Consider the following 13,367-nt stretch of genomic DNA (forward strand, 5'->3'; position numbering starts at 1 on the left):
GCATAGGTAGAACCTGGGCATCCTTCTTGGATGCCCATCTCGTCATCCCAGAGATCATACACAGAGTAGCACAGTTACAGAATTTTAAATTATAAGGGTCCGTTTTTTTGCTATTGCAACTTTAAATTCTTAGTAACCTTATTATTTTTAAAAAAGTTAGATGTGTGTTCAATCATTTTTAAATTTACTAATTGTAGTATTTTCAGGCCCTATAAAAAACACTGAAGTTCCCATCATACTCATTTTCTGTGTGCCAACACGGCGTGTATGCGATGCTTGCTCTTTTACCAGCTGACATTGATGAGATGAGGATCTACTACATCTTGAATGAAGGCAGCAAGGCAGCTAAAGACATCTTCTACTTCTCTGCCGAAGACAATGGTAAGTCAGTATTGAGACCATACCTGGCAGTCGTGGTTAAGTAAAGTCAGTATGAGATGGAAAAGAATTAAACCATGTACATAGTAATCACAATCAGTAATGTCATACTATCGCCAAATGAATTCTTTTGGTTTTATTTGTAGTCTTCTGTCAAAGCATCCTTGACAAATCACTTTTTAGGAAGGGAAAGCAATGAAAAGTTTCAGTAATTAATATGAAGTATTTTACCTGACCAAGGTTATGTGTGACATCCTATAGGCAAGTAAATTTCCTCTTCAAGAGGATCTGAGAATGTAGCTGGTAGTTTGTCTTACTCTAAAACTAAAACACATCTACAGAAGGGGAGGTTGGGATGAATTGAAAGACTAGCATTGACATATATACACTACCATGTCTAAAACAGAGAGCTGGTAGGAAGCTGCTGTATAGCTTGGGGAGCTCAGCTACGTGCTCTATGATGACCCAGATGAGTAGGATGGGGGTGGGGGTGAGAAGGAGGTTAAAGAGGGAGCAGATATGTGTATATGAACAGCTGATTCACTTTGCTGTACAGCAGAAATTAACACAATATTGTAAAGCAACTATACTCCACTAAATAAAAGAAAAAATGAAAATAAATAAACCTAAAAATCGATCATTAGATGTTGTTAGGCATTTTAGCCCCAGTACTGAGTCTTAGTGACTCCTTGATCTTAGAAGTGTAATAGTCCTAGACGGGGTGAATGACTGGCCCACAGGATAGCTTTCATTTAAAAACATGCCTATCTATGCTGTGCCTCTGTGAAGGTACTCTGTCTTCAAAGTAGCATACTGGGCAGCAGCTAGTTAACAGAAGGCATTTTCTTTACTCAGCCAGGGATGTGCTGATTATGTGGTCAAGAGCAATCATTTTGCAGTAAGACAGGATAATTGCAGAAATTATGTCCATGTACCACTTGCCACTCTATAACCTTTTTCTGTATAAATCATTACTCATTCTCAGTAAATAACATGAATTTTCTGCCTGAATCATGTGCAATCAGTCAGGACTGTATTTACGGAAAAACAGTCTTCGATGAGAGACAATACGGTATACCGAGTTTGAATCCCAGTTGGCCCCCTGTGACCTTGAACAGGTTACCTTGTCCTTTCTGTGGTTCATTTCCCTCATCTCTAAAATGACGGTCTTCTTACCTCTTCCAAAGGGTCACGAGATAATGTACGTAAAGCACTTGACTCACGTTGTTGTTGTTCAGTCGCTAAGTCATGTCCAACTCTTTGCAACCCTATGGGCTATAGCCCACCAGACTCCTCTGTCCATGGGATTTCCCAGGCAAAGACAATGGAGTGGGTTGCCATTTCCTTCTCCAAGGGATCTTCTCAACCCAGGGATTGAACTTATATCTCCTTCTTGTCAGGCGGATTCTTTAGCACTGAGCCACCTGGAAAGGCCATACTTGGCTCACAGCAGATGCATAATAAGAGTTGGTTACATTCTCTGTTTCTGATGAGACTGACCACAGTGGCAACCACTGATCCCTCCTCTCCATCTTTTCACTTAGAATTTAACAGACCTTTCCTTCTTTCCCTAAGTTCTCAAAAATCAAAATTACTACAAACATGAGGATGAATTTAAGCCTTCTCAACTGATTCACTAAAGTAAACACTTATAAGATTCAGATGGTTTATAATGATTTTTTTTTTTTCTGTTTTTGAGGATGGTATGAAAAGATGTACATCTAACTTGGACACTGTGCTTTCTGGGCAACATCAGAGACAAGAGTCAATCAGTGATGGTAATAATGTGAATTTTATATAGCTACCATTGTTGAGTGCTTTTGTGGGCCAGTCACTGCAAAATAAAAAGCAAATGTTAGTAGGCCCATTTTTACATGAAGACACTGAGGCTGAATAACTTGCCTGAAGTCATCTGAAGGTGAACTGGAATTAAACCCAGATCTCACAGATTCCAAAGCCAGAGCTTTTAACCACTAATGCTATGCTGCCGTTGTTTTGAGAAACTGAAATCATGAGCAGAAGTCAGAGAACAGGGCACACAGCACTGCCTAACCTGGCAAAGAAGCACCTTATAAATTCAAGTGGTCAGAATGGCCAAACAAATTCCAGAACATTTGAGGACATGCTTGCTCATAGTTGGATCTTGAAGCGTATGCATGTCCATAAGCTAGTTAAATATTTTTAATATTTATTTGTTTAACAGTCATTTAATTCAGTGGATGCTTTTAATTGTTTTCTAAGTACTATACATGGAGCTAAAATCCATGTCTATCTATGTGGAACATTCTTGGAATAGCTTACAAATGCTGACGAAAGACTCACTCTAAACTTTTTTGTATTTGCTATTTTAAAAGTTCATGACTGTCTATCTTTATAATAGCCAACTTAATCGTTTTTTCTTTTTAAAATTTCCCCACTTTTTAAGGTATTTCCCAAATGGAATGCTTAATGAAACTTGCGCCTGGTCTATTTTGTTCTATTTTATCGAAGTATAATTGATTTATAAGGCTGTATTAATTTCTACTGTACGGCAAAGTGATCCAGTTATATAAATATATACATATATCCTTTTTTATTCTTTTCCATTATGGTTTATCCCAGGATATTGAGTATAGTTCCCTGTGCTATACAGAAGGTTCTTGCTGCTAACCTTTTTCATATGTGTGCTGTATACCTGTCAATCCACAGCTCCTCTTTTATCCCTCCCCTGCTTCCCCTTTGGTAACCATGCATTTGTTTTCTGTGTCTGTGAGTCTGTTTCTGCTTTGCAGATAGGTTCCTTTGTGTCATATTTTAGATTCCACCTACAGCTGACATCGTATGGTATTTGTCTTTCTCTTTATGACTTACTTCACTTCGTATGACAAACTCTAGATCCATCTATGTTGCTGCAAATGGCATTATTTAATTCATTTTTATAGCTGAGTAGTACTCCATTGTATATATGCACGGTATCTTCTCTACCCATTCCTATGTTGATGGACATTTAGGTTGCTTTCTTGGCTATTGTAAATAGTGCTACAGTGAACACAATGTGACCTATTGATAATCGTCTTTCCTAATGACATGTGGCACTGGCATAAAGTACTGCTTCCGGTTATTAAGGAATTTGGGGTGGACACTCTTCCAGGGATGTATTTTTCACTACAGGGTTGGAAACAGACTTTGTTGTTATTTGCGGCAACAATGTTGGAGCCATTAGAAGATTGCACCTTGCCTCCAGGACTATGCAGTAGGCCTGTCCATGTAAGACCTTGCACCAGAGTCTTACAGGTGGAAGTACTGGCAAGATGACCCTAGCGTTGCAATTTATTGAAACCCCAAGACTGAAGGCAGGAAAACAGGAAGGCTTCCAGCTCATAGGCTCTGAAACCAGGCTGCTGCTGCTGCTAAGTCGCTTCAGTCGTGTCCGAATCTGTGTGACCCCATAGACTATCTGGATTCAAATCTCGGCTTCACTGCTTAATGGTTGTGTATCTTTGAGAAACTCTGCTTTGGTTTCCTCATCTGTGAACCAGAGGTAATTATAGCAATTGCCTCATAGGATAACTATGAGGATATTATTTGTTTCCTATTGCTCCTATAACAAATTATCACAAAATTAGTGGCTTTCAGCAATGCAAATTTATCATCTTATAGATTAGCAGGTCAGAAATCCAACATGACTTTTACTGAGCTAAAATCAAGGTTTGGATAAAGATGTATTTCTTTACGGAGCTTCTAGGGGAGAATCCATTTCCTTGCCCTTTCTAGCTTCTAAAGGCTGTTCTCTGCCTCCAACTTTGAAGCTGGAAGCAGCTGGGTCTTTCTCAAGGTGCTTCACAGTGACTTTCTGCCTCATTCTTTCACTTACAAGAACGCTTGTGATTTACATTCGTTTCACTTGTGTAATTCAGCCAAATTTCCCTCATCTCAAAATTCTGAATTTAATCATATCCTCAAAGTTCTTGTTACCATGTAGTATAACTTATTCACAGAGTCCAGAGATAAAGATATGGACATTTTTGTGCTAAGTCGCTTCAGTCATGTCTGACATTTTTTGACCCTATGAACTGTGGAATGATGCTAAAGCTGAAACTCCAGTACTTTGGCCACCTCATGCGAAGAGTTGACTCATTGGAAAAGACTCTGATGCTGGGAGGGATTGGGGGCAGGAGGAGAAGGGGACGACCGAGGATGAGATTGCTGGATGGCATCACTGACTCGATGATTGCGAGTCTGAGTGAACTCCGGAAGTTGGTGATGGACAGGGAGGCTTGGCGTGCTGTGATTCATGGGGTCGCAAAGAGTCAGACACGACTGAGCGACTGAACTGAACTGAACTGATGGACTGTAGCCCGCCAGGCTCCTCTGTCCATGCGATTCTCCAGGCAAGAATACTGGAGTGGGTTGCCATGCCCTCCTCCAGGGAGTCTTCCCAACCCAGGGATGGAACCCACATCTCGTGTCTCCTACATTGGCAGGTGGGTTCTTTGCCACTAGCGCCTCCTGGGAAGCCCAGGCATCTTTAGAGGACCATTATTCTGCCTACCACAAGCATTCTGGGAATCAACACACATCAGGCACTTAAGAACCCCTGGCACATAGCAAGCACTCAATAAATATTATTATCCTTAGAACTATCTTTAGAAATACAAAGTTTGTATTTCTCTTCTACATAAAGAGAATTTTAATCATTTATTCCTAGAAATCTATATTTAGATCACTTGATTATAGAAGGTCAAATTTTATACTATTAGGGTAAATTTCTTTATTGGGGTGCTGCCTGGAAACCTTGGTTTTTTATCTCTTTTTCTCTGCCCACTTCTAAACTGACTTCATATTTGGAAGTTCGCTAAGGGGCTGAGGAAAAAGAGGAAGTAACTTAAACCCACCGTTCTTGTCTTTCCCACTACACGCTAGGCGGCTTTACACAGGACTGTCATGCCTGTTCTCGCCTTGTTTTCCCTCTCGGTTGTGCCTTTTCCCTTCTGCTCTGCTATAATCAAATGAAGTAGCATATATCGAAAATATAAGGCCTAGCATTATTATTCCCTAATAAATTTGAATTTTCTTTTTTTCTTTCCTTTCACGTATTTATGAACGTAACTATACTTGGGTACACAGATAAACTGGGAAGTCAAGCAAAAATTTTTTACAATGTACCTAATTTGTAGATTCCATCAATTTCTGAAGTTCTGAATTATCCAGCCTAAGATTATTTCAGTATAAAATCGCCATCTACTTTGTAACATCGATGGGAAATTTCATTATGTTCAAGGTTGTCGTGAAAGCCACTGGTAAATGGGAAATACATTTTAGATTTCTAAAGCTCGGAACTGTGCCAGTTAAGCAAAGTGTCATGTTCATTTATCATCCTCTCCCAAAGTTATTACATTCACAGATTTATGTTGAAGTTTTGCATAACTCTGCTATACATAATGATGAATGGTCTTTTCCACTTGCAATAGAATAATATTACCTTAAATTTATATATGACTTAATATTTCTACACTTCCCAGGCGGCTCAGTGGTAAAGAATTTGTCTTCCAAGCAGGAGATGCAGGTTCGATCCATGGGTCAAGAAGATCCCCTGGAGAAGGAAATGGCAACCCACTCCAGTATTCTTGCGTGGAAAACCCCATGGACAGAGGAGCCTGGTGGGCTACAGACCATGGGGTCACAAAAGAGCTGGACACGACTTAGTTACTAAATCACAACAATAATATTTCTACAGAGTGTTTCACAAATGTTATTCCATTTGATCCTCACCACAACCTGTGAGATGGGAATTGTTATTTCAAATTTTAAGATGAGGAAATGAGCTTGAGGAGTTAAAGGATTCAGAGAAAGAAAGCATCAGAGGATCCAAGTCAATTCTTCCTAATAAGTCAAACTGAATAGCTATATGGCAGTGAGGCAATTTCAGTTTGAGGATGTACTGTGAATATTTAATTGTGTTCATAAGACCAAAAACAGATTATTTCATTTTTCTCTTAATTTAAATTATTCAGTATTTAAAGACAATTTGATCAACACTATGCATTTTAATATTTGAATTTGACCTGATACTTGTCTCATGGTTCACATGAGTACTAATTTTCTGTTTCAATGAGCTGATTTTTCAAGCAAGTGTGAAAATAAAATACATAATAACAGATAAAAAGGGCTTTGGGGAATAATAATACAACTAATCATAAATCCAGTATATCTGTCTAACATACAATTAAGGTAATATCACATTTATTTACAACTTTAACCTCTCTAAAATCCACTGAAACATTCGAAAGCAAGGCAGAAATGTCACTGAGTAGTCAAATTATCAAAATCTTTGGCCTGAAATTTTCACACCTGATTCAAAGAAGCCTTTTCTTAGAGTCTGTTTACTCTTATTTCCCAAACAAGTGTAATTTTATTTTAAATAAAAGTAGCAGGAAAAAGTGAGTAGGAGTTAAAAGCAGAAAAAGTTACAGAATGCAGAAGACATAGGTTAAAATAAGCAGATAAGGAACTCAAATCCATGAGATTTCAAAAGGCAATGTAACAACGGGATATGACCCAGGGATCGAACCTGGGTTTCCCGCATTGTAGGCAGACGCTTTACCGTCTGAGCTACCAGGGAAGCCCAATGTGTGTCTACAGCTACTTATAATACACATAGCAGAAGTCAGAACTGCAGTAAGACTAAAAGACATTTTGCAGGCGTTCAAGATGATGTCATAATAAATCTATATTTATCATTAAATGAAGAAACCCCAGTGGAAAATAGTGTAAAGTCATAAAGGATGTTACATTTTCATATAAAATACATTTATATACTACATAACCATGAAAACGTCTAAAACATAGATAGAAAGATGTCAAAATGGTTTACAACGGCAATGATTGATTGTAAGTCATTTTTATTTTCTTTTGATTTTCCCTTACATTTTCTTGGGTAAATGCTTTTGCAATGACCATGATTATTATCCGAAAAACTCAATTTCCACTTAACAAAAGTGCACTCTTGAATACATCAGAACCATCTGGTTCAATAATATAGATTTAAGTGGCTAACCATGTGATACTGGCTTATAAATGATTCAAAAATGTCCCAGTTAATAATGCAAAGAATTCAAAAATTCAAACAAAAGAGAATCAGGGCAGATGCTTCTCAGGCAGAAAGTAATCAACAGTTAGGCTTGCTGACTCTTTCCTTCATGAGTCTTTCTTGGCTGTTTCTTTAATTCCTTTGCAAAAGGTGGCCAAAAATGAGTTGCCAGCCCTTGGGTGATCAACAAGCAAGGCAGGAGCAGAGGAACAGAGAAGACAGCTAGAGGGGCAGAGGGAGCTCACTACCAGTGTTCCCACATTCAGCAGAGCCAGTCTCTGGAAGAATCTGTTCAGAGCTGTGAAATATACAGCCACACAGGGCCAAGTTTGCTGATTTGGTGTAAATATAATTTGTATCAGCTATCACAGGATCTATACGCTAGATAACTTCCTTTGTGTCACTCGTGATTCAATTAGATTTTGTTCATTTTTGTTTTATACTGACACCATTGATTTTTTTTTATTGTAGTTGATTTACAATGTATTAGTTTTAGGTGTACAGGAAAATAATTCATTTATATATATTTTTATACATAAAAATATATTAAAAATACATATATATATTTATATATGGCTTCTCTTGTAGCTCAGTCAGTAAAGAATCTTCCTACAGTGCAGGAAACCCTGGTTCGATCCCTGGGTTGGAAAGATCCCCTGGAGAAGGAACTGGCAACCCACTCCAGTATCCTTACCGGGAAAAATCTCATGGATAGAGGAGCCTGGTGGGCTGCATTTCATGGGGTCACAAAGAGTCAGGCATGACTGAGTGACTAACACTTACTTACTTACTTACATATATATGTATATGTTTTAGATTCTTTTACCTTATAGGTTAGACCATTGATTCCCTATAGAAAGATAGAAAAGGTACTTCCTATTTATCTTTCAGTTCAGCTCAGTTCAGTCATTCAGTCGTGTCCAGTTCTTTGCGACCTCATCAATCGCAGCATGCCAGGCCTCCCTGTCCCGCACCAACTCCCGGAGTTCACCCAAACTCATGTCCATCAAGTTGGTGATGCCATCCAGCCATCTCATCCTCTGTCATCCCCTTCTCCTCCTGCCCCCAGCCCCTCCCAGCATCAGAGTCTTTTCCATGAGTTAACTCTTTGCAAGAAGTGGCCAAAGTACTGGAGTTTCAGCTTCAGCATCATTCCTTCCAAAGAACACCCAGGACTGATCTCTTTTAGAATGGACTGGTTGGATCTCCTTGCAGCCCAAGGAATTCTCAAGAGTCTTCTCCAACACCACAGTTCAAAAGCATCAGTTCTTTGGTGTTCAGCTTTCTTCACAATCCAGCTCTCACATCCATACATGACTACTGGAAAATCCATAGCCTTGACTAGACGGACCTTTGTTGGCAAAGTAATGTCTCTGCTTTTGAATATACCATCTAGGTTGGTCATAACTTTTCTTCCAAGGAGTAAGCGTCTTTTAATTTCATGGCTGCAGTCACCATCTGCAGTGATTTTGGAGCCCAAAAAAATAAAGTTTGACACTGTTTCCACTGTTTCCCCATCTATTTCCCATGAAGTGATGGGACTGGATGCCATGATCTTCGTTTTCTGAATGTTGAGCTTTAAGCCAACTTTTTCACTCTCCTCTTTCATTTTGATCAAGAGGCTTTTGAGTTCCTCTTCACTTTCTGCCATAAGGGTAGTGTCATCTGCGTATCTGAGATTTTTGATATTTCTCCCTGCAATCTTGATTCCAGCTTGTGCTTCTTCCAGCCCAGTGTTTCTCATGATGTACTCTGCATACAAGTTAAATAAGCAGGGTGACAATATACAGCCTTGACGTACTCCTTTTCCTATTTGGAACCAGTCTGTTGTTCCATGTCCAGTTCCCACTGTTGCTTCCTGACCTGCATAGGTTTCTCAAGAGGCAGGTCAGGTGGTCTGGTACCCATCTCTTTCAGAATTTTCCACAGTTTATTGTGATCCACACAGTCAAAGGCTTTGGCATAGTCAATAAAGCAGAAATAGATGTTTTTCTGGAACTCTCTTGCTTTTTCAATGATCCAGTGGGTGTTGGCAACTTAATCTCTGGTTCCTCTGCCTTTTCTAAAACCAGCTTGAACATCTGGAAGTTCACAGTTCACTTATTGCTGAAGCCTGACTTGGAGAATTTTGAGCATTACTTATTTACCTTTCAGTTCAGTTCAGTTCAGTCGTTCAGTCGTGTCCGACTCTTTGCGACCCCATGAATCGCAGCACGCCAGGCCTCCCTGTCCATCACCAACTCCCAGAGTTCACTCAGACTCACGTCCATTGAGTCAGTGATGCCATTCAGCCATCACATCCTCTGTCATCCCCTTCTCCTTCTGCCCCCAATCCCTCCCAGCATCAGAGTCTTTTCCAATCAGTCAACTCTTCGCATGTGGTGGCCAAAGTACTGGAGCTTCAACTTCAGCATCAGTCCTTCCAAAGAAATCCCAGGGCTGATCTTCAGAATGGACTGGTTGGATCTCCTTGCAGTCCAAGGAATTCTCAAGAATCTTCTCCAACACCACAGTTCAAAAGCATCAATTCTTCGGCTCTCAGCGTTCTTCACAGTCCAACTCTCACATCCATACATGACCACAGGAAAAACCATAGCCTTGACTAGACAGACCTTGGTCGGCAAAGTAATGTCTCTGCTTTTGAATATGCTGTCTAGGTTGGTCATAACTTTTCCTCCAAGGAGTAAGCGTCTTTTAATTTCATGGCTGCAGTCACCATCTGCAGTGATTTTGGAGCCCCAAAAAATAAAGTTTGACACTGTTTCCACTGTTTCCCCATCTACTTCCCATGAAATGATGGGACTGGATGCCATGATCTTCGTTTTCTCAATGCTGAGCTTTAGATCACCTCAAAAGCTCTTCAGAGTCCCCCCTCAGCCTCACTTCCTTTTTCTGTTGGAGGACAGGGTTGGAGTCTGACTGTTGCTGCTGGTAATTTTTTGGTTTGTTTCTACTACAAATTAATCATTTTAGAAGTGGCAACACCTTTTTACAATACCCAGGACTGAGTCATATTGGGGAACCCATTCAATGAATGGGAGAATGATAAAGAACATATTGTTAACAAACAACCTTAATGACACACTACCACAGCCTTGTTTTTAGCATTGTTAATTATACATACAACTGAAAGCTTTCAGTCTAAAATTTTGCATTAAAATACATGAACACATAAGCATTTGTAGCATACCTAATCTAAAAACATGTAAGTGCTTATAATTCCTCAGATATCTTATCAATATTTAAAAAAAAATAAATGCATGTACATGGTTAAAGAATAATAATTAATAGGGAATTCCCTGGTAGTCCAATGGTTAGGACTCCAAGCTTTCACTGCCAAGGGCGTGAGTTCAATCCCCACTCACAGAAGTAAGATTCCCCACAAGCCAAAAATATTTTTATATTTTAATAAAATTTTAAGAAAAGAATAATAATAATTAAACTGTATTGATACATAGTCCCTTTCTCCAAAAAGGAACTATTCACTATATTTCCTTACAAAAAGAAAATTATTCATAGCAGAATATCCTTTTTATTTACACAGAAGAGATTGTTTTCTATTCTCAGTTCTAAGCCTGGCTGCTTTAACTTAAAATATATGTATATTATATATGATATATGTACTTATCAATTAGGAACGAGAACAAATGTATCTACCTTAACAGCCTTATTCTTTTTAAACAGTTATATAATATTTCATTTTATGGCTGTATTTTGCTTAATTAACTGGTTATCGAGTAAAAGGCATTTTTTTCTTTTTCGGTTTTAATTCTACTATGAACTTTATCTTAACTTACATTCAAATACAAATGTATATTTTTACTTAGGAGTGAAAATGCTGATTTAATCTAGCTATTTGAACGTCTAATACATTCTCACATTTTCTTAAATGTCATTCTTGCTTCAGACATTAGAAGGCTTTTTCATACACACATGCCCAGACAGACGTGAAACTGGGGCAGAAAATACGAGAGCAGCTTATTCCTAACTTAATAGTTAAACTTACTTCTAATCTTTAGAAGTTTAAAAAAAAAAGTATGAGCAAGGGAAAAAAAATAAAGGCATTTTTGCTGTTAGAGGCACCAAGAAACCTCTGGAATTGTAGACAGGTGGTAGTTCTTGCTTATCTGGCTCTGCCAGGGCTGGCCCCAGAAAAGTCTCTACCTCCAGTGTTTTCAAGGTATGTCGTGTTGTACATGCAAGGATTTGAGTCTGCAATTTAGAATTAAGTCTGCAGTTACAGTGTCCCCCAAGACAGACCTCTTGTCTGAGTACAGATCAAAACAAGTTTTAGTAATTAATTTCTAGCTCATTAGTCAGAGGGGCCGTGGGCACGAATGTGCAGGAACAATGAAAGAGACAGGAGAACGGAGCCCATTTACATGTCACAGAGCAGAGTTGGGTGTAATCACCACCCTCTATAAAACATTACACATCCATCCTGGGTGCTTCACTCTTGCACCTTATTCATGATGTAAAAACAAATGGCTCTTAAGCCTTCTAATTTGAAATCAATGCCCATGCTTTATTATATATGATGTAGCTTGCCAGCACTTGAAAAAAAAATAGCCGCTTTTCCCATATCCTTATAACAATTAGAGTTCTTTAGACTTAGTTTCCACATAGTAAATTAAGTGGGGATTTGAGATAAATGTTCTTTGTTCATTGAGGCAAATGTGAAGTGATTTCCAGAGAACTTTCTCGGTTCTCTATTTGATTCTGCTAGTGCTTTCTCTGGGTTTTGCGGTATTTCAAAAAAATAAAAATATGTGCTTAAATAAAACAAATTCAAATAATACGGAAGAGCATAAGATGAAATGCAAGTTTTCTTTCCTGTTTCCATTTATGGTCCTATTTCACAGGAAGTCAAAAACTCTCTCTATGTATAGGTGTGTGTGTGTGCACACGTGCACGCACACATACATAGCTCTAGCTGTAATTAAGTCTTCCATTAATTTTTAAAGTCCTGGAAGCCTGGAAGATAGTAGATAAACTTAGACTTTTCTTATTGGTGAAGTTTTAATCGTCCTGTAAAAGGAAGCTGTTTAGAATCGCACCTTGGCCTATGTATACTAGGAAAGAGGAAGAGAAGATAATCAGGCCAGTTAAATTGATTCAAACAGTGAAATAATATAATACTGATCATGATCTGTGTTAGAACTGAAATGACTCCCTGACAGTACTTGACATATAATTGTTGTGCAAACATGTTGGTTGATAGACGAATAAACACAAATTCATGAAAAAAGTTCCAAAGATAAATTCATTTCATGACTGATAGAGGTTGAATGTTTAATTATAGCTGTGATTTAAAAAAGAATAGTGCTCTCTTAAAAATTGTGAATCGCTGTGTCATACACCTCAACCATACCTGTTTAATATTTTTAATTTTAAAAAATTAAAAAATTAAATAACATTGATCATAATTGTGGATTATTTGTAAGGAGACTTTTTATAAGTAAATAAACATGTATTGCCTGATCAACAATAAGGAGCATCAAAGAAAAATAGCTTTGATCTCTTTGAGTATTGCATGAAAGCATTTTTGTTCAATGTTTTTCCCTGTAATATAAAACAGTTTATTTTTCATCAGTTTATTTTTTTTAATGATGGAATTTCACACACAAAAATAGAAAGCCAGTTTGAGCATGCAATAACCTAAGAAAGTTTCAGCATAAGAAAATAATCACACTTTTCAAAGATGATTAATGAAAGGAGAAACCATTTTTGAAGGAAAAAAAAATGCTATGAATGATGAGTCTTTTAATATTCTCTACTAGTAAATCAATACTTGCTATAGTCAGGTATATATAGTGTGTAATTTTGATCACATTGTTGCGTACCTCTTGCTTTTCATTTTCCAGTTGCTAAATATCCTGATTTGCACTCAAATTGGTTTAAGAAACATTTTATTGCTTGA

General features: G+C 38.0%; 1 protein-coding gene across 1 annotated transcript in view; it reads left to right on the forward strand.

Annotated features, from left to right (window-relative positions):
* FREM3 (FRAS1 related extracellular matrix 3) overlaps positions 1 to 13,367 on the forward strand; it is a 100,613-nt gene that overhangs the window by 6,431 nt on the left and 80,815 nt on the right. The window contains exon 2 of the mRNA XM_068990220.1: positions 292 to 381. Within this exon, the coding sequence (XP_068846321.1) occupies positions 292 to 381 (90 nt within the window). The remainder of the gene's footprint in view (positions 1 to 291; positions 382 to 13,367) is intronic.

The sequence above is a fragment of the Capricornis sumatraensis genome, chromosome 17, assembly GCF_032405125.1.
Source record: "Capricornis sumatraensis isolate serow.1 chromosome 17, serow.2, whole genome shotgun sequence".
Classification (NCBI taxonomy): Eukaryota; Metazoa; Chordata; class Mammalia; order Artiodactyla; family Bovidae; genus Capricornis; species Capricornis sumatraensis.